This window comes from Talpa europaea, assembly GCF_964194135.1.
Source record: "Talpa europaea genome assembly, chromosome: X".
Taxonomy (NCBI): domain Eukaryota; kingdom Metazoa; phylum Chordata; class Mammalia; order Eulipotyphla; family Talpidae; genus Talpa; species Talpa europaea.
Window position 1 is genome coordinate 1,942,439 of NC_140081.1, and position 21,333 is coordinate 1,963,771.

A 21,333-nucleotide genomic window follows, 5' to 3' on the forward strand; every position below is an offset into this window, starting at 1 on the left:
GGTCAGGGCCTGCCCTGGCCCGGGGCAGGTGTGTCAGGCGTGTGTGTCAGGCGTGCACGCCTGTTGACATTCAAGTGCGTGTGCGTCTACCTGTGGGTCTGGCGTGAGGTCCAGCTGCAGCCCTACTGTGTGCTTCTGACAGGGCCAGAATGAGATGATGGGAGGGACACAGAGGACGTCCGCCCCGGGCCATCTCTGCTCTGCTTTCTCTCCGTGTCAGATCGTGGTTCACGGGGACCTCATGGGGGAGGGCTGTGGGGTCATGGCGGGGTGGCCCCGAAAGCAGGGGGCTTGGCCGGCGACTCTCACTCGTAGGGCGGGAGGCCGAAGAGCTCGGGCCGGAAGTCCTGCAGGGAGCTCAGCACCAGTGTGGCCTTGGTCGTCAACTCTCGGCTCAAGTGCGTGTCCGGGACCATCACCACCTGCATCCCGGCCGCCAGGGCCGCCTCCACCCCGTTGGGGGCGTCCTCGAAGACCAGGCACTGCGGGCGAGGAAGAGACGGGGATGAGATGGCCTCGGCCCGGTGGGACGACACGGATCCAAGAGTGCTTTGGGAGCTGGCGCTGGAGGCGGCACCGTCGCAGGATCCGACAGAGAGGGTGTCCGGGGAGTCCCGGCCTTGTGTGTCCAGGACAAGCGCCCCAATAGGGCCTGGCTGGTGGACACGTGTGCCAGGCCCTCCCTGCCCTGGGCTAGAACCAGAGCCCTGGGGGGGGAGAGCTCTGGGGGGATGCCACAGGGGGTGGGGAGACCCTGCAGACGCTGTGGTGGGCCCCAAGCCCCCGAAGAAGGTGTCAGGCCCCGAAGAAGGTGTCAGAACCCCAAAGGCGGCACCAGAACCCCACAGGCAGCAGCAGATCTCTGAAGGTAGCCACAGACCCCCCCCCAAATCAGCATCGGGCCTCCAGAGGTGGCATCAGATCCCCAACGATGGTGCCAAATCCAGGAAGACAGCGGCAGAGCCCCCAGGACAGCAGCAGACCCCCAGAAGGATCATCACACCCCCAGAGGAGGCAGCGTCGGGCCCTCGGGGGCAGCAGCAGACCCCCAAGACAGCAGTAGACCCCCAGAGGAGGCTCCAGACCCTGGAAGACAGTATGAGACCCCCCAAAGACGGCAGCAGGACCCCAGAAGCATCACTGCACCCCCAGAGGTGGCAGCAGACCCCCAAAGCTGGCAGCAGACCCCCGGCGGCAGCAGCAGAGCCCGCAGCAGAGCCCGCAGCTGGAGAAGATCCCGGGAAGGCAGAGGACATTGGTGGGACTTGGGCCCCGGAGGCCCTCCAGAGTGCAGGCCACAGCCCAGTGCCACCAGGCCCTCCTTGGGGTCTGCAAGCCCCAGCAGGGTCCTGGGAAGGAAGGTCCAGGCTGGCCCAGCCCTGGGGTCTGGGCAGCACAGCCGGGTGCCCTGTGGCTGCGAGGCTACCAGAGGACACGCAGGTGCTGCCATGAGGATCCCAGAAGCCGCGGGACAGGGCCCCCGGGTCCCCCAACCGCCCAACACCAACAGGTCATATAGCCCAGCTGTTCTAGGGCAGCCACAGTCAGGGACAGGGGGCAGGGGGACGAGCTCCTGCCAAGGGCCATCTGGCTCTGGTCCCACCTGCTCTCCTGCCCGACACGCCATGTGAGCACAGCAAGGCCAGAGGGCTCTGAGCCTCCTGGGGGGATGGCCTGGGTCACTGGACGCAGGGGGAGGACACTGGTGCCCAGGGCCTGGGTCTGGGAGAAGCTGCCTGGGCAGGGCAAACGAGGACATCCGAGGAGCTCACCCTCACGGGCTGCAGGTCCTCCCCTGCACCCCAGCCCTTGTCCCTACAGCTCTAGCCCCTCCTGCTGGCCCCCTGGGCCTGGACGCAGCCCTCCCGCTAGACACCTGGCCCCAGACACAGCCCTCCCCCTGGACACCTGGGCCTGGCCGCATCCCTCCCGCTGGACACCTGCCCCCAGACGCAGGCCTCCCGCCTGGGACCCTGACCCAGCAGCGGCCGCCCTCCCGGCCAGCGAGACGTACCTTCTCCACAGGAGCAGCAGGAGAGAACCGCCGGGCGCAGACCTGGAAGATGTCTGGGTCCGGCTTCCCGTTCTTCACCTCAGGGTCATCACCCAGAACCACGTGGTCGAACAGGCGGAAGAAGTCCTTGTGCCTGCAGGTCTTTGACTTGAAGGAGCTGGTCCCAGAGCTGGTGGCCACAGCGATGGCCACCTGGTGAGCATGCAGGTGGCGGATCAGCTTCTCGGCCCCTGGGGGGAAGGGGAGAGGCTGTCAGGGCACGGAGGGGACCCCGACCCTGGCCCTACCCGAGGAAGCGATTCCATCACAGCTGCTGGGGAGAGGATGAGGACCAGCAAGGTCAGCCGAAGGCACAGGGGCAGCGGGAGAGCCTGGCCCTGCCCCTATGGGGTTGGGGAACAAACAGGCCCTTCCCGAGGCAGCACAGCAGGTGCCTGGCAGGCAAAGGGACATCCCTGCCCGCTGAAAACTGCCAGGGTGCAAACGGGGACAGGCAGGCTGACCCTGCCAGGAAGACAGGAGCTAAGCAAGGCTGCAGGATGTCAAAACCAGCAGAGACGTGGGGTGAGCAGACCGCGGCCCTGTATCGGCTTTGCAAGTGCTACACACCTCCCACGCGATGTGGCGCCCACAGGGAGGCGAAATACACAGACAGGTTGAAAACAGAAGGCTAAAAAGTGACACACACATAGAGAAACAGCTGCTTCAGAGAGAGTCGGGGATGCCTTGTTCACAGACCCATCGGGACAAAGCATGGCCATAAGTGAGGACAGAGAGGCCCATCCGTCAAGAAGATCCGGCATTCCAAACGCATATGCGACAGATAACTCATGCTCGAAAACCGTAAGGCAAACATTTACAGGTGAGCAGAGAAACGGGGAGTGGGCTTTACCAGTCCCCTGGCACGGAGGGGGTAAGAAGACAGAAGATAAGACAGGATAGAGCGGTGTCAGGCCGTTTACCCAACATGGCAGGAAATCACCAGTCACATTTCTACTCGGCCCCTGGGCAGCTCCGTGCTGCTGGGCATATGACCAGCTCACTGGACACAGATTTTACCGACTGCTTGGGCCAGGTCACCTCAGCCAGGAAGGAGCAGAGCACTTGACCTTTCAAAAAAATTATCTCTAGTCTTATGACATCCAGTCCAGAGAGCTCCCTAGTGGACGGAAAGGCGGGTTACAGAGATTAGGACAACCTGTTGCACCAGATGCTTGAGAGTCTCCATGTCCAGCTGCCTTGTCAAGGGTCCACAGTCCATCAAACAGCGACAGGGAAGGAAACACAAGCAGACGAGGGACGGGCAGAGAAGAGCAGAGAACAAAAGGAGGAAGATGCGGACGGGCAGAGGTGGACAGACAGGAGCCGCCCACGAGGTGGGGCCGCCCGCTTCACGGCTGGCTGCAGCTTTCTAGGGAGCAGAGCTGAAGACACAGATGACTTCCCGTCCTCGAGGGCCGGGGCCTGACCGGGCGAGCCCCATACCCACAGGTCCCCACGGGCGGGTTACCACAGGCACCCTCCTCCCCACACCCTGCACTTCCTCCCACACCCAGGGAGCGGAGGGTGGAGAAGCAGAGACGGACAGGGTGACATTTCGGAGAATTCCACGCCCTAAAGGCAAAGCACTCCTCGTGCTGGCCTTCTGAGCCACACTTGCAGGGTCACCCCAGGGCACAGGACCCCCCCCCCATCTCAGCGCAGCCAGGAATGAGGCTTCTGCCCCCCTCGCACCAGCCTCTCCCACTGATCTGTCTGGACTACGTTCCAGGCCAAGCCCCCGGCCCGTCCAGCTGACCACCCCGGCAGAGCTCCAGAAAGCTCAGAGCCACCCCCGTGCTTGTTTCCTGGAACTGTCTGCGCGATTTAAGTGTGTTCAGGAGGACAGCCGCGTCACGGTCCGACCTCACCACCAGGCAAGTGGCGAGGGCTGGCAAGCACCCGCGGGCCCCAGGCCCCAAGCTCTTCCGGCGAGCACGTTCCTGCTGCTCCCCGCAGGCCTTGCCTGCACCGGTCAGGGCACCGAGGGGAGGAGGCTCCAGTCAGATCTGTCCACACCAGTACGGTCAGCTAGAAAGCCGGGCAGCACACACTCCAGCATCCTCCTCGGCTGCTCCCCTGGGATTGGTCCACTCCACATGGACATCACACTCCGGGCTGGCCCCTGTGGTGGCCCACGGGCACTGCCCCGCATCATAATCACTTTCCAGGGCGACCCACCACCCAGGCCTGCAACGCAGCAGCCCCTGGAGACCCGCCAGCCACTCTCTCTCCTGGGGAGCGGAGGCACTGGCCGCTGAACGATTGAAGCCCCCACTGTCCACGGGCAGCTGTGAGCCCACGGCTGCGGGGGGCTCCACAGGGCTGACCAGCTGAGCACACAGCCCTTGCAGGAGCAACAGGAGCCACATGCTGTGGCCGCTGGCAGGTGAGGCCTAGGGGTGGGGGGGTGGGGCCACCTTGGGGTGGGGGGAGTCACTCCCCTACCGGGGCCTCGCCCAGGGGCATCAGGACTGGGGCAAGCACTGGGGGACGGGAGGGGAGAAGTGGGGGGGCTCCTCTTTGAGCTCCGTGCCCGTTCGGGGAAAGTGTCAGCTCGAGCCCCAGTGTCCACTCCTGGCCTGGCAAACGCCCTGGGTTTGGGGGGGCCTTTCAGCTGCAGACCCTTGGGTGCCCAGCCTGGCAGCTTGCTCCAAGGGCCCCCCGCCAAGCTCCGGAGCCTCCCGCTGAGCTGGGGGCGCAGAGCGACTCGCCTCGGAGTCGGGCTTGGAGTCACCGGCTCGCACGGACTCATCTGCCCGGCGAGCGCAGCTGAAGGACCTCAGGGGCTGAGGGTTCCCCGACGTGGGCTTCTGGGCGAGCCCCGGGGCCGGCTGTGGGGGGTGGGCTGCAGGGCAGGCGGATGTCAGGGTCCAGGACCGCAGTGGACGCGGGAGGCCACCTGCAGGGCCGGGCGGACAGCGAGCTCTGCCCGTAAGTCCCGGAGCGCTGGAAGTTACGCCAGGAGACGCCCGTCCCCTCCTCAGTGTGGACACACTCTTGCCAACTCTCGCCAACTCTCGCCAGACGGATTAAGGAAAGAAGTGGGTTGAGACACAAACAGGACGGACAGGTCGGACTTCCCCGGAGAACAGGGACAGGCTGGGGACCGGCCTGCTGGGGCCTCCTGTCTCCCCGCCTGGAGCCTGGAGCCAGGAATTCCAACCACGCAGTGTCCCTCCTTCTCCTGGAGGGTCTTAGGCCACTCCGCGGTCCCTAGAACATTCCGGACCGTCCCCCTTCCGGCAAGCAGCGCAGGCCGGGATCGGAGGCCGCGCCACGCGAGGGGCCGGGGCCGGGACCAGCGGGCGCCGGGCTCACCTGGCATGAGGGCGGCCGAGGGGAAGAGCTCCTGCAGCCTGGCCTGGCTCTCCTGCACCAGCTGCTCCTTGCTCATGGGCAGCTGCAGGACGTCGATGATGACCTGGGCGGCCTCCGGGGCCTTCTTGCCCATCACCAGGGCCTTCACGTCCCAGCTGTAGGTCTTGCCGTAGCGGCCGCAGATCTCCTGGAAGACCACCGAGTACAGGCGCTCCGTGTCTGCAGAGGCGAGGGCGGGGGTCAGCGGGGGAGCCACGGCCCCCGCAGGCCACGGCAGGGAGGTGTTGAGTTGGGGCAGCTACCTGGGTTGGGGGGGGCTGGGGCTGGCGAACCCTAGGCTGGGGGGAGCCTGGGGTGCAGGGACTCTGGGCTGGGGAGACCCTGGGGTGCAGGGACTCTGAGCTGGGGAACCCTGGGGTGCAGGGACTCTGGGCTGGGGAGACCCTGGGGTGCAGGGACTCTGGGCTGGGGTACCCTGGGGTGCAGGGACTCGGGGCTGGGGAGACCCTGGGGTGCAGGGACTCTGGGCTGGGGAGACCCTGGGGTGCAGGGACTCTGGGCTGGGGAACCCTGGGGTGCAGGGACTCTGGGCTGGGGAGACCCTGGGGTGCAGGGACTCTGGGCTGGGGAGACCCTGGGGTGCAGGGACTCGGGGCTGGGGAGACCCTGGGGTGCAGGGACTCTGGGCTGGGGAGACCCTGGGGTGCAGGGACTCTGGGCTGGGTGGACCCTGGGGTGCAGGGACTCGGGGCTGGGGGGAGCCTGGGCTGGGAAGACAAAGGCAGAGCTGAGGAGGAGCCAAGCGGGGCCCTGGGCTGGGGGAGCCCTGGGGTGGCCCCCCTGGGAGCTGCGCGCTGAGCACACGGCCATCCCTGTCACCGGCGGAGGGGGTGTGTGCCCTGCGTCGGGCGCTGAGGCCTCCTCCCGGCCCCGCGGCCCTGGCTCCCCGGCCTGTCCAACTGGTCGGGCGCGGCTGCCGCCTGGCTCGGCTCTCCCTCGCCCCAGGGCCAGAGTCGTGTCCTGGCTGCACCCTGCAGGCCTGGGAGCAGGGACGGGGCGGCGTCCAGCCCCGTCCAGCCCCGGGGAGCCTTGCTCCTTGCTCACGGGCAGCTGCTCACACTTGCTCCGGCTCATGGGCGCCTCGAGGTCCTGGGCGCCGGGTGAAGGTGAAAAGTCGGGCCCAGACACTCAGGTCCTGAGAGGGCAGTGGCTGAGCCGCCTGCAAGCAGGCTGGACCCACGGGCCTGGGGACGCGGCCAGCTCCAGCCCCTCCCTTTCTGGCCTCCCGCAGCCCTGAGGGCACCCCACGCGCACCCCCGTGCCCCAGAGCCCATCAGCGCCCCTGGCCATGGCCCCTGTGCCTGGTCAACAGCCCGAAGGCCCCACAGCAGCTCCCCAGGGCCGTGCAGCAGGGAGACGGTCGGCCCCTGGGTGCTGACCTCCCAGCACAACCCTCACGGCGCCGGAACCGCCCCTCCAGGACAGCCTGGGTCTGCCGCACGGCGCCGGAGCCCTTCTCGCCCTCACCCTGAGCGTCCTCGCTGTCCAGACCTGGCCTGGGGGTCACCCCAGTCCCCCCGCCTCGCAGGACAAGACCAATGTGGCCGGGCCGTCCCCGAAGCCGGCAGGGAGCTGCGGGAGACCCGTCCAGCCAGCCTGCTGCTCGGTGGGTGGCCTGCGGGGGCTGACCAGCGGGCTCCGGCTACGTCCGCCTCTCCCGGCCCCGGTGAGATTGACGTCCTCTGCTCCTGCCCAGCCCCCGCCCGGGCCTGAGCAGCCTCCTGCCTCCTCCAGGCCAAGCACCCCGCAGGGAGCCTGCCTGTCTGGGGCACCTGTCCCTGGGGCCCTGTCCCCACCCCCACGTGGCCCCAGTGGACGCTGCTGAAGCGCCTCCTGAGTGTGTAATTACAGCGCCGACGGCTGGAAGGAGCATTTAAGAGCAGAGCTGGCCGCCGGACCCTCCGCCGTGGCGCTGGCCAGCTCGTCCGCGGAGACAGGGACGCCTCGGACAGAGAGGACCCCAGGTAGGTGCCCACGAGCGGGCAGCCGTGGCAGGGATGGCCCTGGGCCTGCACTGAGAGTTCAAGAGAGATGCAAGAGCCGAGCGGAGCTGGGCAGAGGGTCAGGCGCACAGTCACCGGGGTTCAAGAAACGTCTGGGCGCGAGACGCTGGTCTGACGCCTGCTGCTGACCGGCGGGGCCGTCCGCTGCGTGCACAGGGGGTGGTTCTCTGCGGGACGCGGCACCGCCACGCGCAGGGAATGCTGCTGAGTTTGGTTCCTTCCCAGTCCCAGAGTCTGGAGACCTCTGCCCTCCCGTGCCCTCCCGGGTCCTCCCGTGTACTCGCGGCTTTTAGACCCCCAGGAGGTGTGGACGCCGGGGTGTGGACGTTGTGTTTCCCCACGAGGAGGTGGCGAGAGTCTAAGGGAGAAGGATCTTTATCTCCCCCCCCACCACCCTGTTTGTTATTGTTTTTCTGTTGGCATCAGGCTCACTCAGCAAGACTCTCCTGGGGCGCGCTGGGGGGGCTCGGGGTGGGCCGTGGGGGTCGGTTTCCCCGTCCAGGATGGGGTTCGGGAGACGCGGCACCCACAGGAGGTGGGCGTTGCCCGTGAGACCCGGGGGAGCAGCCTTGGAGTCTGCACCTGCTCCCCAGCGCAGTCAAGGGGTATTTTCCTGCTCGGATGCTTGGGTAGCGCCTGGAACAGCAGCTGCACCCCAAGGCCAGGCCGGGAGAGAGCGCTGCCTTCTGCTGGGGGTCGGAAAACATCCTCCCCGAGGTCTGGAAACACCGGGGCAGGCCGCGTCCCGGGTGAAGCCGGGCTGGCCCGTTGGGCTCATTATCCGAGGACCGACTCGGAACCGCCCCCGGGGGCCTTTCTACACCTCAGCGACGCTGACGGCTGCGGGATGAGATGAAGACCGGGGTCATCTTGCCCCGTGGGGGCGGGAGCAGTGATGTCGCGAAAACTGTATAATGAAAGACACGAGAATTAAAACGGCGCAGGGGCAGGAGCCAGTGACCAGGACGGAGGGGGACGGAGAGAGACGTCCTCCACCGTAGTAGTTGGGGACTCCGACGCCGCCACTTCCCAGGGGAAGCAGACTGGGGTGACCCGTCGTCACCAGAAGCCCAGTCGACAAGACAGACGCCCACGACGGAGGCCCCCAGCCACAGCGAGACACACACACCCTCCTGGTCAGCCTGGAGTGGCCGTTCCCCCCCAGAGAGGTGACCGCGGGGCAGGAACTCAGCTCTGCAGATGCACCAGGGTTGAGGAGCAAAGCGCCCCGCATGGACATGCAGTGAAAGGACCCCGCGTGGACATGCAGTGAACCTCGAGATGTCCCTTGGACACCTGGGTTCACGCAGACCTGGACGCCGCTGACCCCAACACCTGAATATTCAGAGGACACCGTGCGGGGAGTCGGAGACCACGAGATGGAGCGAAAATGAGTCGTGGGATGAGGCACGGGCAGCTCGAGGGCCAGCTGGTGGCCCCCTAACGAGAGCAGGGAGGCCCCAGCCCCCGCTCCGGACGGGGTGGCTGCTGACCGGAGGGCGTCGCTGCACCCAGCACCCGAGCGCCTGCAGCTGAGAGCTGACACCGCCACGTGGGAGGACGGGACGGGAGGGCCGCCTCAGCCCGGCGAGGCCGCCAGCCCCGGCTCGGACCGTAATTAGGGGAAGGAGGTGTCTGGGAAGCCGGTGCCAGGATGCAATTAGGGGGACCCCAACGTTTCATTAAGAGCGGTGAGCCACGCGGGAGATCACAGGGACCCCAGCGTTTCATTAGCAGCCGCGGCCGGCACGGGATGGCGGGACTGGCCGGTGGCAGGGAAGGGCAGTGCCCTGATGGGCAGGCTGGGCAGTGCCCGGCCCCAAGACGGCGCTGGGTTGAGTGAGCACCGCCCACAGGGGGCTGCACGGCCCCCGGAGAGGCTCGTCCCTCTCCCTCGTCTGGAAACACGAGTCCCCGGCGGCCAAGGAGCCCGCCAGGCTGGGGGGGCCGCAGCTCGACGCCCGTCCCCCTCGGGTTTGCCGGCCGGCCCTGGCAGGAGGGCGGCCCCACAGACGCACCTGCCCTCGGACTCGCCACTGGGCCCGCTTCCCGTGCAGGGACGCCCTCAACACGAGGACAGCATGCGCTCTCGGGGGGCGGCCCTGCCCTGCTTTTCCCCTGAAGCCCTAGAGAGTGCCAAGGCCTGTCCCCGGACAAGCTGTCCACGGCAGAGAGCACCCGTCTGCCGGCCACGCTGGCCACTGCCCTGCCCGGGACGGCTGGCGGCCTGCCGTGCCCACAGGGCGAGTCCAGGTGCTTTTATCAGGCTGGCCGCTGCCTGAGCCGGACAGGCTGTCCATTCCCCGGGCAGGCAGGGCTGGTCAGTGCCCGGGACAGGGGGACTGACCAGTGGCAGGGCTGGTCAGTGCCCGGCTGGTCAGGGCAGCTCTAGGTAGGCGGCCACAGCGCTCCCGGGACTCTGCTGGCCTGCCCCATGGGGGACACCGGAGAGGGAGGCGGTCGGCCCTGGCTCTGCCGGCCATGGCGACCGTCCCCTCGGTGTCCGCACCCTCACAGGCTACCGGGGGACCCGCGGGCTCCGACGGGCCCTGGCCCGGCCTGACCGGCGCTGGGAGTTGCGAGGCTTCCAAAGGGCAGTGCGGTCAGCACGGGCACAGGCCGGCCCAGCCGTCCGGGCCGGGCCACCCCCAAACTTGTGCCCCGGGCTCCTGAGGGGCTGCCGGGCTCCCGGGGCGTGAGGTTAAGGTGGGGAGTGACCAGCCCTGCGTGCGTCCACCTCCTGGGTCTCCGAGAAGGACAGCGGCTCGGCAGGTCCTTCTTCCGAGAACCGTCACGGAACGACATCCCTGCCATCGGCTTTAGGGGGCCAGCGACGGAAGACACCCCCTGGGTGAGGTCAGGGGGCAGGGCGGGATCAGTCTGACCCCCCTGGGCGTCCGTGACCACGCGTGGCCGGGCCAGCCGGGTGCAGCCGCCCCCACGTCGGCCCTGCCTCTCCACGGCCCAGGGGTCGGGGGCCCCGACAGAGAGCAGGTGCGTCCCAGCCTCTCGGGGGCCGTGCCCAGGCAGGGGTCACCCGCCACCCCGAAGGCGTCCACGCAGGAAGACGCACGCCTGCGGTTCCCTTCCCGGGGTCTGAGTGTCGCCACGAGCAAACTTTAAGGGGTTCTGCGTCTGCTGAGTCGGCGCCGGCCCGTGAAGGGGCCGCCCCGGCCTCCTTGTTTACAGTGGACGGTCCAGACCCCCAGCCCAGGTGCTGGCTGCGGCCTGTCCCGTCCCCCCAGGCCCTGTCCCGCCCCGTGCGTGACTTGCTGCTCTCTCTGCACATGCGTGTGCACGAGCAGGTGACATGCATGTGCACGAGCAGGACCCGGAGTCCCTGCGCTGTTTGCTCACAACCCCCCACCCTGCTTCCGCGTTCCCCTGGGATGAAGCCAGGTCCTCCTGAGTGTTTGCTTTCCGCCTCACTTCCTGAGAATGGGGCGCCGGAACCAGCCAGCACCCTGGGGGAGGCCCCCCCAACTCTGAGAGGCTGCCCCGGGTGCCTGAGAGCTGGGGCTCCAGGGGGACGTGCAGGGAGGGGATGCAGGAGGGACGCGGCGCGGCCCCCAGAGTCCCGAGGCGGAGGCACCCCCGGGCGGGGGACAGGGCACTGCAAGCAAAGGTGCCGCCTCTCAGGAGCTCCCGCAAGACTGCGCAGCCTCAGAGAAGCCTTGGCGGTCAGCACGGGCAGCAGATGAGGGGTCTGACCGCCCCCCAAGTTGCACAAACTCCTGGTGCTGTGCGCAGCTCGGAGGAGGAGGGCCGGGGGGCTGTCAGCAGAGAGGACCCCGGCTGGGGACACTCCCCAGGCGCCCCGGTCCCAGCACCTGTCCAGGGCAGGGCTGAGTGTGGGGCCTCAGGGCTGACCCCGGCTCCTTTACAAGCTCCATAAGCCTGGATTTAACGGGACGCGAGCTGGCATCGGGATTCCTCGGGCCGCCCCCAGTTTATTGGACCTTGAGTGACCTTGAGCGCCCGGGCGGGCACGAGTCCACACGCTACCCCCCAAACTACCTCCCCAGCCGCCGTGGAGGTCACTCCCGGGGAGACAGCCGCTCGGAAGGAGGGGTTTGCTGGGGGACGCGCCCCTTTGTATCTCTGGGTCCCTGAGACCCAGGCCGTGTTCTGCGTGACCCCGAAACAGAATCGCACCCCTTGACCAGCCTCGGAGATGGTCGGATGGGCAGGGCAAGGAGGGGGCAGGCGAGCTGAGCAGCGCGGTTATATTTAGAAGCACATCGACCACAGCAGGCGCTCCGGGGAGGCTGCGTGACCTTGGGCAAGTGAGGCACCTCTCTGAGCCAAAGAGGAGGTCTCGTGCCTCCCCAAGGACCTTCCGGCCCCGCAGGCTCCCAGGAGCAAGCCCAAGGCGCAGCGGCCAGGGTAAGACCAGGCTGACCAGGGTAAGACCAGGCCAGGGTAAGACCAGGCCTGCGGGCATCTCTGCAGCAGGGTCCGTCCCCAGCGCTGACACCAGTGGGCAGAGGAGGCCCCCCCGGGGCTGTGGCGGGGACAGTCCTGCCTGGAGGTGCAAGCTCGCAGGGGTGGCGGCGCTGTCCGGGCAGGCCACGTCCACCTCCGCATGCACCAAGGCCGTCCGGGCCTGCTGGGCGCTGGGAGTTCAGGCAGGGCTGGGCCTGCAGCCAGCACAGCAGCGGCTGGGTCGCAATCCTGGGGGAGCAGGGAATCTGGGGTGCTGGGCCATGTACCTGGGTATGCAGGGAGTCTGGGGACGGGGCTGAGTGTGGGGTGGGGCAGGGAGGGGGACGGAGCAGGGCAGCTGGGCAGCGCCCCGGGGGTGCTGGAATGTCTGGGGAAGGAGAGGCAGAGCATTTGGGGGGCTGGGCAGTGCACTTGGCTGTGCATGCAGTTTGGGGGGCTGGGCTGTGTACCTGAGGGTGCAGGGGGGCTGGGCCATGCATCTGGGCTTGCACGAGGGTCTGAGAGTCTGGGGGGGGCTGGGCAGTGCACTTGGGTGTGCATGGAGTTTGGGGTTGGGCCGTGGGCCTGGGTGTGGGGGGTGGGGAGAGCGGGTTGGGCCCTATGCCCAGTGAGCCCTGGGCTGCAGGAATGTCTGAGGAAGGGGGTGCAGGGAGTCTGGGGGACTGGGCAGTGCACTTGGGAGTGCATGGAGTTTAGGGCTGGCTGGCTCTGGCTCGGCTATGCGCCTGGGGGTGCAGGGGCCTGAACCCTGTGCCTGGGAGTGCAGGGGGCTGGGCCTGTGCACCTGGGGGTGCAGAGGAGCTGAGCCTGTGTGCCTGGGGGTGCAGGGGAGCTGAGCCTGTGCATCTGGGGGTGCAGGGGGCTGAGCCACGCGCCTGGGGGTGCAAGGGAGCTAAGCCATGCGCCTGGGGGTGCAGGGGGCTGGGCCTGTGCGTCTGGGGGCACAGGGGAGCTGAGCCACGCGCCTGGGGGTGCAGGGGGCTGGGCCTGTGCGTCTGGGGGCACAGGGGAGCTGAGCCACGCGCCTGCGGGGTGCAGGGGGGCTGGGCCTGTGCATCTGGGGGTGCGGGGGAGCTGAGCCACGCGCCTGGGGGTGCAGGGGGCTGGGCCTGTGCGTCTGGGGGTGCGGGGGAGCTGAGCCACGCGCCTGGGGGTGCAGGGGGCTGGGCCTGTGCGTCTGGGGGTGCAGGGGAGCTGAGCCACGCGCCTGGGGGTACAGGGGAGCTGAGCCACGCGCCTGGGGGTGCAGGGGGCTGGGCCTGTGCGTCTGGGGGTGCAGGGGAGCTGAGCCACGCGCCTGGGGGTACAGAGGAGCTGAGCCACAAGCCTGGGGGTGCAGGGGAGCTGAGCCACGCGCCCGCGGGTGCAGGGGGGCTGAGCGGGCGCTGGGCAGCAGGGGGTGCAGCAGGGGGTGCAGAGCGGCGAGCAGGGCGCATGGGTCAGGCTGGGGGCGCGCCTCGGGGCGCAGCCGCCGCTGCACGCGCCCCGCCGGCAGGGGGGGCCGCGGGGGGCGCAGGGGCGGGCCCGGCGCTGCGGGACGCGCCGCCTCCGGCCCCCACGTCCCCTCCGGCCTGCGGCCCAGCCCCGCGCCCCGCAGCCGGGACGCGCGCGCGGCGGCGGCGCGCGGGGAAACTGAGGCTCGGCGGGGCCCGCGCGGGCGCCGGGCCGCCGCCTCCAGGCCGCCCTCCGGGCCGCGCGTACGCACCCAGGAGCAGGCCGTCCATGTCGAAGAGCAGGTGGGTGACGGGCCGCGGCGCGGGCTCGGGCGCCGCCATCCTGCGATCGTCGCGGCCGCGTGGGGGCGGGGAGCCGGCGCGCCCCGGGCGGGCCGGCCGCGCGCCCGCGCGCCCGCGCCGCGCGCGCCCGCGCCCCGCTCCCGGCCGAGGCGCTCTGCGCATGCGCGCCGCGGCCGCCTCGCCCCCGCGGGCCCGCCCGGGCCCCTCTGCGCACGCGCGCCCGGGCCGCCTCCCCCATGCCGCGCGTGCACGGCCGGTCTGCTCTGCGCACGCGCGCGCGGGAGCGCCGCTCGGGCCGCTCTGCGCATGCGCGGCCCCGGCAGCCCCCTTCCTCGAAACGCGCGCCCCGGGCGTCGGCCCTGGGACCCTCCCGAGCAAGCGAGGCGGCGTCGCGCACGCGCACGCGCTCTCGGGGCCGCGCACGCGCGCCCGGGAGGTCGACCCCGCAGAGCCGCGGGCGGCGCGGGCGGGCGCGACAAGGGCCCAGAGTCGGGGCGCCCCGGGGCTGCAGAGGGGCGCAGGCTGGCGCCACGGGGGTTCGCCTGGGACGGGGCGCGGTCGGGGGGCTCTGGCCGGGCGGGGTGGCGCCCCGGGCGCCCGCCCGCGCGCCCCGCAGGGCTTTCCCTCCCGGTTTTGCCCGCCCGCGCCCCTTGGGCGTCCCCCGCCTGCAGCCGCGCGCATGCGCAGTCGCGGGCCCTGCAACCCCCGCAGGTCCTGCAGCCTCCTGGCCTGGGGCGTCGCCCCGAAGCCGGCCTGGGGGAGCCCCGAAGCCGGGCACGGGCCCAGGCGCGCGGGCAGGATGAGCAGAGCTCGAGGCTCCTCGGGGGGAGCTGCCGTGGCTGCTGCCCGGCTCGCCCAGCTGGGGTTGCGCCTGTGCTGACCTCCCTGCTCGGGCCCAGCTTCGTGCTGCGACCCTGGGGGGCCCCTGCTCGCGCCCCCCCCCCCGAGCCCCTGACCCTGTTCCTGGCGGGTTGCACGGCACCGGCAGCCTGGAAGTGCACCTGGCAGGGCAGAACCCACAGCCGGTGGCTGCACAGGAGGGCGTGTGTCCTGCAGCGCACGAGCTGGGGTCCAGCTGCTGGGGCCACGACACCCCCAGACCCTGTGCCTCGGCCTCCCCGGGCGCGGGTGACAGCAGCAGCCCAGGCTCCCGCAGGCGGCCAGTGTGGCCAGTGCACGCGGGGCTTCCCGCAGCTGCCGCTGTCATGCCCAGGCCCGTGTCCCCAGGCGAGGGCCAGCAGCAGCGGCGGGTGAGGACCCGGCCTCAGGGAGGGTCCCTGCGGCGGGAGGTGACCGGATGTGGCAGCTGGTGCAGACGAGCACCCCGGCCTGGGGAGCCGAGCTGCAGATGCACTGCCTGAGGCCTGCAGGCCGGGCCCCTGAGGCCTGCTGGCCAGGCCGGCCTGTGATGAAGCTTCGAAGAAGCCCGTCCCCCCGGCTGGTCCCGAGTCCCCTTGGGGACGCCCGTGGTGTCAGAGTAACACCCGCTCGTGGGATCTCGTTGAACCTAACGCTGCCGTCAAGACCTGGTTTTGAAACACCGTTGCATGCTGAGGTTCTGGGGTTCGGGGCAGCATCATAGATAATTTGTTTTTCCAGGGCAGCATCATTCGGCACCTAGCGGTCACCCCATCACCACCTCGGGGGCCTTGGGAATTGTTTTCCTGGGTAGGAACATGACATTTCTGCAGGTGCTTTAGATAAAAGGCATGATCTTAAAGGCAGGGGAGGGACTCCCGAGAATTCAGACCGGCAGAGGTGAAGGAACGGGGAGACCCCCGGGCTGTGCCAGGGGGAGTGTCAGATCTTAAGGGAGCCGAGGCCCCGGAGCCTCCTGCAGATTTCCAGCCAGAAGCACCAGGCCTCAGCCAGGCGGGGAAGGGCTCAGAGCTCCCGGGGTGGGGGCAGCCCCGCGGCCCCCTCCTGGATGAGTAAGCCTGGAAGGAGCCGGGACTCCTGGTGCCGGCCGCGGCCCTCCCGAGGCCCCAGCAGAGAGGATGACTCCGGGCCGGCCGCATGCCAGAGCGGCTCTGACATGCCTGGTCTTGATTCCAGCGGTGCCCGAGGCGTGGGGAATGACCCTGTCCTTGCTTGCTGGTGCCCACGGGCCAGCTCCTGCCCTGCTTGTCGGGGCTGCGGGGCTGCCACCAGCCACCAGCCCACTCCTCGGGCTCTTGAAAGTGGGCGCCGACCGCAGGCTGGGTTTCAGCTGGAGGGTCCCCGGGTGCAGCCCGGGGCAGGTGTCTGGAGGTCACTCCGTGGAAGTCCCCGGCGGGCCAACCCCGGCTCCCTGACCCCGAGTCCCCTTCCGCTCACCGGCCGGGACAGGGCCGCCGGTCCCGGGCTCCGTGCAGGTAGGGAGGCCCTGGGGGACACCTGTCCCCCCAGTCCAAGCACGGGACGCTCGTGGGCGCCGGACAGTGGGTGAGAGCCTGGGCCGTCGGCGTCCGGAGTCCAGGCTGGTGGGAAACTTCCCGCTTCCCCCGAGACCCGGCAGAGCGCGGGGCCACGGCCGTCTCCCGGTCCTCCTGCTCCTCGCCGAGGTCTGCCCGGGGCTCGGGGTGGACGCGAGACCCCAGGGCCGGGGTCTGCTCTGTGTGCGTCACGGGACGAGGGCTGCGGCCCCGAGGAGGAACGGCTGTGGTTATTTCTGGCATGGAACCCCGAAAGCGGAGACACTGAGTGTGGCTGAGCCCCCCACCCCAGCACCCATGAACACGACGGAAGAGAGACAGGAGGGGCAGGAGGGCCAGAGAGCAGGCAGGGAATGTGAGATCCCGGGCGCCTTGGACCCAGAGGTGGGACACTCAGCTGGACCACAGGGTCCAGCTGCTTCCACCACGGTGCGGCTACGTGCTGGCCTCGCGGCCCCAGGCTGGCCTTGCTGATCCCTGGACCCCCGGGGCGGGCCTTTCTGACCCCCTCATCCCCAGGGCAGGCCTTGCTAACCTCCTGATCCCTGGGGCTGCCCTTGCTGACCCCCAGGGCTGGCCTTACTGACCACCTGACCACCAGGGCTGGCCTTATTAAGCCCTGACCCCAGGGGTGGGCCTTACTGACCCCCTGACCCCCGGGGTGGGCCTTGCTGACCCCTGGACCCCTGGGGCAGGCCTTGCTGACCCCCTGATCCCCAGGATGGGCCTTGCTGACACCCTGATCCCCAGGGCAGGCCTTGCTGACCCCCTGATCCCCAGGATGGGCCTTGCTGACACCCTGACCCCTGGGGTGCGCCTTGAAGAACCCCTGATCCCCAGGATGGGCCTTGCTGACACCCTAATCCCCAGGGCAGGCCTTGCTGACCCCCGGGGTGGGCGTTACTGACCCCCTGACCCCCGGGGTGGGCCTTGCTGACCCCCTGATCCGCAGGGGTGGGCCTTCCTGACCCCTGACCCCTGAGGCCTTGCTGACCCCTGATCCCCAGGATGGGCCTTGCTGACATCCTAATCCCCAGGGCAGGCCTTGCTGACCCCCGGGGTGGGCCTTGCTGACCTCTGGACCCCTGGGGCGGGCCTTGCTGACCCCCTGATCCCCAGGATGGGCCTTGCTGACACCCTGACCCCTGGGGTGGGCCTTGATGACCCCTGGACCCCTGGGGCGGGCCTTGCTGACACCCTGATCCCCAGGGCAGGCCTTGCCAACCCCCTGATCCCCAGGATGGGCCTTCCTGACACCATGACCCCTGGGGTGGGCTTTGAAGAACCCCTAATCCCAGGGTGGGCCTTGCTGACCCCCGGGGTGGGCCTTGCTGAACCCCTGACCCCTGGGACGGGCTCTGCTGATCCCCTGACCCCCAGGGCGGGCCTTGTTGATCCCGGGGCTGGGCTTGTTCACCCCTTGACCCCCGGCTGGACCTTGCTCAGCGCCTGACCGCCGGCCTAGTGGGAGTGCACCGCGGGGCCTGTCCACGGTGGACCCGTGTGCTGAAGGCCCTGCAGCATCTGTGTGTCCATCCGGCGTCCAGAGAGCATCCCCAGCCAGGGCCGCCCCCGCGTGCGTGGCCAGCCCGCCCCCCTCGCCGGGCCCGCCACGAGGCAGCGGACACCCTCGCCCCCGCGGCGGCCGCCCCGGCCGGTCAGCAGCACCCACGGCCGCCCGCCCCTGCCGTCCAGGAAGTCCAGCATCGCTCTGATTTATATCTGAGACACGTGGGGCGTGAGCCGGCCGGGCGGGGAAGTGCCGCTGCTGAATAGCTTTTTTATGATAGATTCGCCAATTCCCCGGTGATGACTTGATGCCCGGGACGGGCCCTATAACTGCTCGGGACCGCGGGCGTCGCGGGTGCTGGCCGCAGACCGACCGCCTCTGACCGCCCGCAGCCGCTGTCTGAAGCCACCCAGCGGGTGAGTTGGCTTCCCTCCCTCCCGCCCTCGCCCGAGATCTGGAGATACGGCGGCAGCCAGGCGCTCGCTCGCTCCGGGGAGTATTTACTCGAGGGCTGCGGAGGCTCAGGTCCCTCCCTCGCAGGGCGCCTGCGGGCAAGAGTGAGCGGAGTGAGTGCAGCAGCCGAGCGAGTCCCTGCTGCCGCCGCCCGGGCACACGCGGCTCGGCTCACCCTTGTGCGTGTGCTTAGCTTGGGGGGACTGTTCTGTCCACCTGGTGCGTGTGCTTAGCTTCGGGGGGGCCGTTCTGTCCACCTCCCGGCATCAGCAAGTGGCCCCGTCTCCGTTTCTACGTCTGCCCTGGCCCTGGGCGGGTCTCTGGCTGGAGGGCTCAGCTGGAAACGGTGTTTCGCTCTGGGCAGAGCAGTGCAGGGGACAGGCGCTGCTCCTGGGGCAGGGGGATAAGGCAGAGCCTCGAGGCCGGGGACGGGAGCCCATCGGGAGGTGATTTCCGCCCTGGCCGGCGGGTCCCTCGGCCATTCAGCGGCTCCGTCCCAGCGCTGGCCCGCAGGGGGCTGCAGGGGGCCGCAGGCCTGTGTCCGCCCCAGCGCCAGCCTGAGCTCTCGGTGTCCGGCCCCGGCTGCTTCTCTAACACCCGCGCTGGAGAAGCTGCTCGCAGCCGTTTCACCTTTATCTTGACCTTTTTCTGCCCCCCACGTGCGGGCCGTGCCCAGCTGCAGCTGTGCAGCCGGCCGGGGCCTCTCGCCTGCCCGCAAAGACAACGGCACAGACCCTGCGCCTTCGCGGGGTTCTCTGCCCGCCGCTGCTACGGACCGTGGGGGTCGAGGGCAGCAGAGGCCGGGGGGACTGTGTCCCGGGACGCCGCGCTGCGTGTGGCCACAAAGCCACGCACCCTCCTCGGGCTCGGCCGGACCCAGCCCCGAAGCAGCGGAGCCTGTGGGTTTCACGAGGGAGGAGTTCGAGGTCCAGAAATCCAGTCCGGGCGGCTCGAGCGCGGCCGTGCCGTGCACACCCCCCGAGGGGGTGGATTTTCCTTCTCCCCAGAGCGGGGCAGAGAAATGCCCTCCGCCCCTTGCAGGAGACACGCGGGAGGCTGATGCGATGATGCGACGCAGGTGCGCCCCGGCTTGCGCTTCCTTCCCCGGGCAGGTGGGGCCGGCCCTGCAGGTGGAGTCCGGCGGGCGGTGGCCAGAGTCGCGCGCAGGGCGGCGGCGCCACACGGGGTGAAACTTTTCTGCAAACGTTGCTCCATTTTCCGCTTCTTCAGAGGAGCTGTTTGTTTCCTCCACCGCCTCCCCCTGATTATCCTGCCCAGCTGCTGCCCGCGGTGATCACACGAACCAGCGGTGACGTCAGGGTCTGCAAATGCGAAGGTTTTGAGGAAGAGAAAAGATGCGCCGCACAAAGGCCTCTGTGTGCTCTGGGGTCTCTGCAGAGCTGAGCCACGCGGGCCTCGCCCCACACAGCCTGTTCCGTCCTCGCGTCCCTTCTCTGCGCAACCGGTTCTCGCGCGCCTCTGTTCCTGGGTTGGCGCCCAACCCGGGAAGTCTCGGTCCCGCCTCGGCGCCCGAGGCCCCGCCTGGCTGCCCGTGGACGCGGCGGCCGAGGCGTGTGTGTGGGTGATGAAACCCGGTTCCGTGTCTCCCGGCATCGTCTGCTGGAATCCCAGCGCCCCGTGGACATGCTGCAAGTGCCAATGTCAACAATGATGAGACGCCTGTCATGAGGAGGAAGGGCTGGGCGCCGGCTCATTCCCGGGGCCTTCGGGCTTTGAACGCCGGGAAGGCCCGCCGGGGCCGCGGGGGCGGGCGCGGGGGGCTGTCTCCTCCCGGGTGGACGAGTCCAGCTGGGGACGTTCCCCGTTCCTATGAGTTCGTGATTCCCAGCCGCGGCCCAGAACCGGGGCTGCAGGGCCGGAGCTGTGCATGGGGGGGTGTCGGGGACATAACCCTTAGGCCCCAGAAGCAGCCCATCCTCCCCCGGGCCACACTGTCTCCAGACGGGGCCAGGCGTTTCCCGGGGGCGGGGTCCCCTGGTCTAGAAGGAGCTTTGAGGGGACGCTGGGGCTTTGGGAGCTCAGTGGCTCGGCCGAGGGCCGTCAGCGGGTCAGGCCTGGCTTCCTGGGGACCCCGTCCTCAGTCTCAGCCTGCACATGGCAGAGCCAGGCCCTCGCTGCGTGCAGAAAAGGAAAACGAGGAAGGAAAGAAAGCGGGTTTGGGGAACGCACTGGACAAGCGAGGCCCGTGTGGAACCAGTGAGTGTCAGAGCGGCTGCAGGGTGAACCCCCTTTGTCCAAATATTGTTGGGCGGATGATCTCGACGGTCACTCAGCCCACCCTGCTCTCCCGGCTCGGGCGCGGGAGTTCCCTGCTCTTGGATTTTTCTCTCCCTCCTGCGCTCCTGCAGATGGGCACATAGGTGAGCGGTGTCGTCGCGCCGTGGACAGAAAATGGACACGGCACGTGGTACGAGCGTGGCCAGCGCCAGCTCCGGCGAGGTAGAGGGACGCGTATTCCACGTTCTGCAGACGTGGCCGCTGCAATCGCCCGTCTATAGGGTCATGGCATGGAGCTGTGATTCACGTGGAGCGCCGCACAGGTGGGGATGGTCGGTCTTGCAATGACATCGAGATCTCCTGGGCTCAGAGGTCACGCGTGTTGGGCAGACGGGTTGGTACCGCAGACGTGCCTGCTCCGGCATACTGAGGTCGCACCCGCGGGCCCGCGTCTGATTTAGGGGTGTCGCTTAACAACCCGATAGCTGTGTAGGTTGCAAATGCGTCATCACGAGGCGTTCGTTGTTCCCTGGCCGTGCGCCGCCTCGGGGTGAGGGGGGTGTCGTCGGAGGAGTCCGTGCTCTGTCCGCGGGGTGAAGGAGCCCCGCAGCTGGCTGCAGACAGCTCCCCTCTGCAGGGGCCTCTGAGCCCCTTGAGCAATTTACGTTTGATTTTTCGAAAAGCCGTTATTACCTTCCAAGGGGCTCCCGGGCCTGCCCCTCGAGCCTTGGCCTCCTCGCTGGGGGGCTGGGTGTGCCGTCGGAGCAGAGACGTGTTGCTGGTGACCCGCGCTGGCGGGGGACGTCACCCCTGCGGGCTTGGAACAGCTCTGCACGTTCCTGCTGCGCTCATGGGGGCCTTGGAGGTGCTGCCACCCCCCCTCAGGCCCTGCGCCTTCCTGGGAGCCTCTGTGCCCACCCACGTTCCCGGCCCCAGCTGCACCCTTGGGGGCAGGAGCCCCAGCCTCCCCAGCAGGACTCTGTGCTGGGCCGTGTGTTGACTTTGGGCAGGACGGACCGTCCGGTTTTTCTTCCAAGGCCCTGCAGGGTGAGTTGAGGAGAAAGGATAAGTGGCGTGGAGGCCACACGCCCCAGGCAGG

At 69.0% G+C, this 21,333-nt stretch overlaps 1 protein-coding gene across 2 annotated transcripts; it reads right to left on the reverse strand.

Moving 5' to 3' along the window:
- Positions 1-305: 305 nt before the first annotated feature.
- PUDP (pseudouridine 5'-phosphatase) lies at positions 306-13,694 on the reverse strand (the record flags this gene model as incomplete). Of its 2 annotated transcripts, none has more annotated exons than XM_084258811.1 (4): positions 306-482; positions 2,015-2,244; positions 5,375-5,593; positions 13,589-13,694. In XM_084258811.1, 4 exons carry the CDS (start codon positions 13,656-13,658, stop codon positions 306-308), a joined length of 696 nt encoding a protein of 231 aa, XP_084114937.1. The 2 variants fall into 2 exon arrangements, with proteins under 2 accessions (XP_084114937.1, XP_084114936.1); XM_084258810.1 differs by having other exon boundaries at positions 5,504-5,593; positions 13,589-13,658.
- Positions 13,695-21,333: the final 7,639 nt, after the last annotated feature.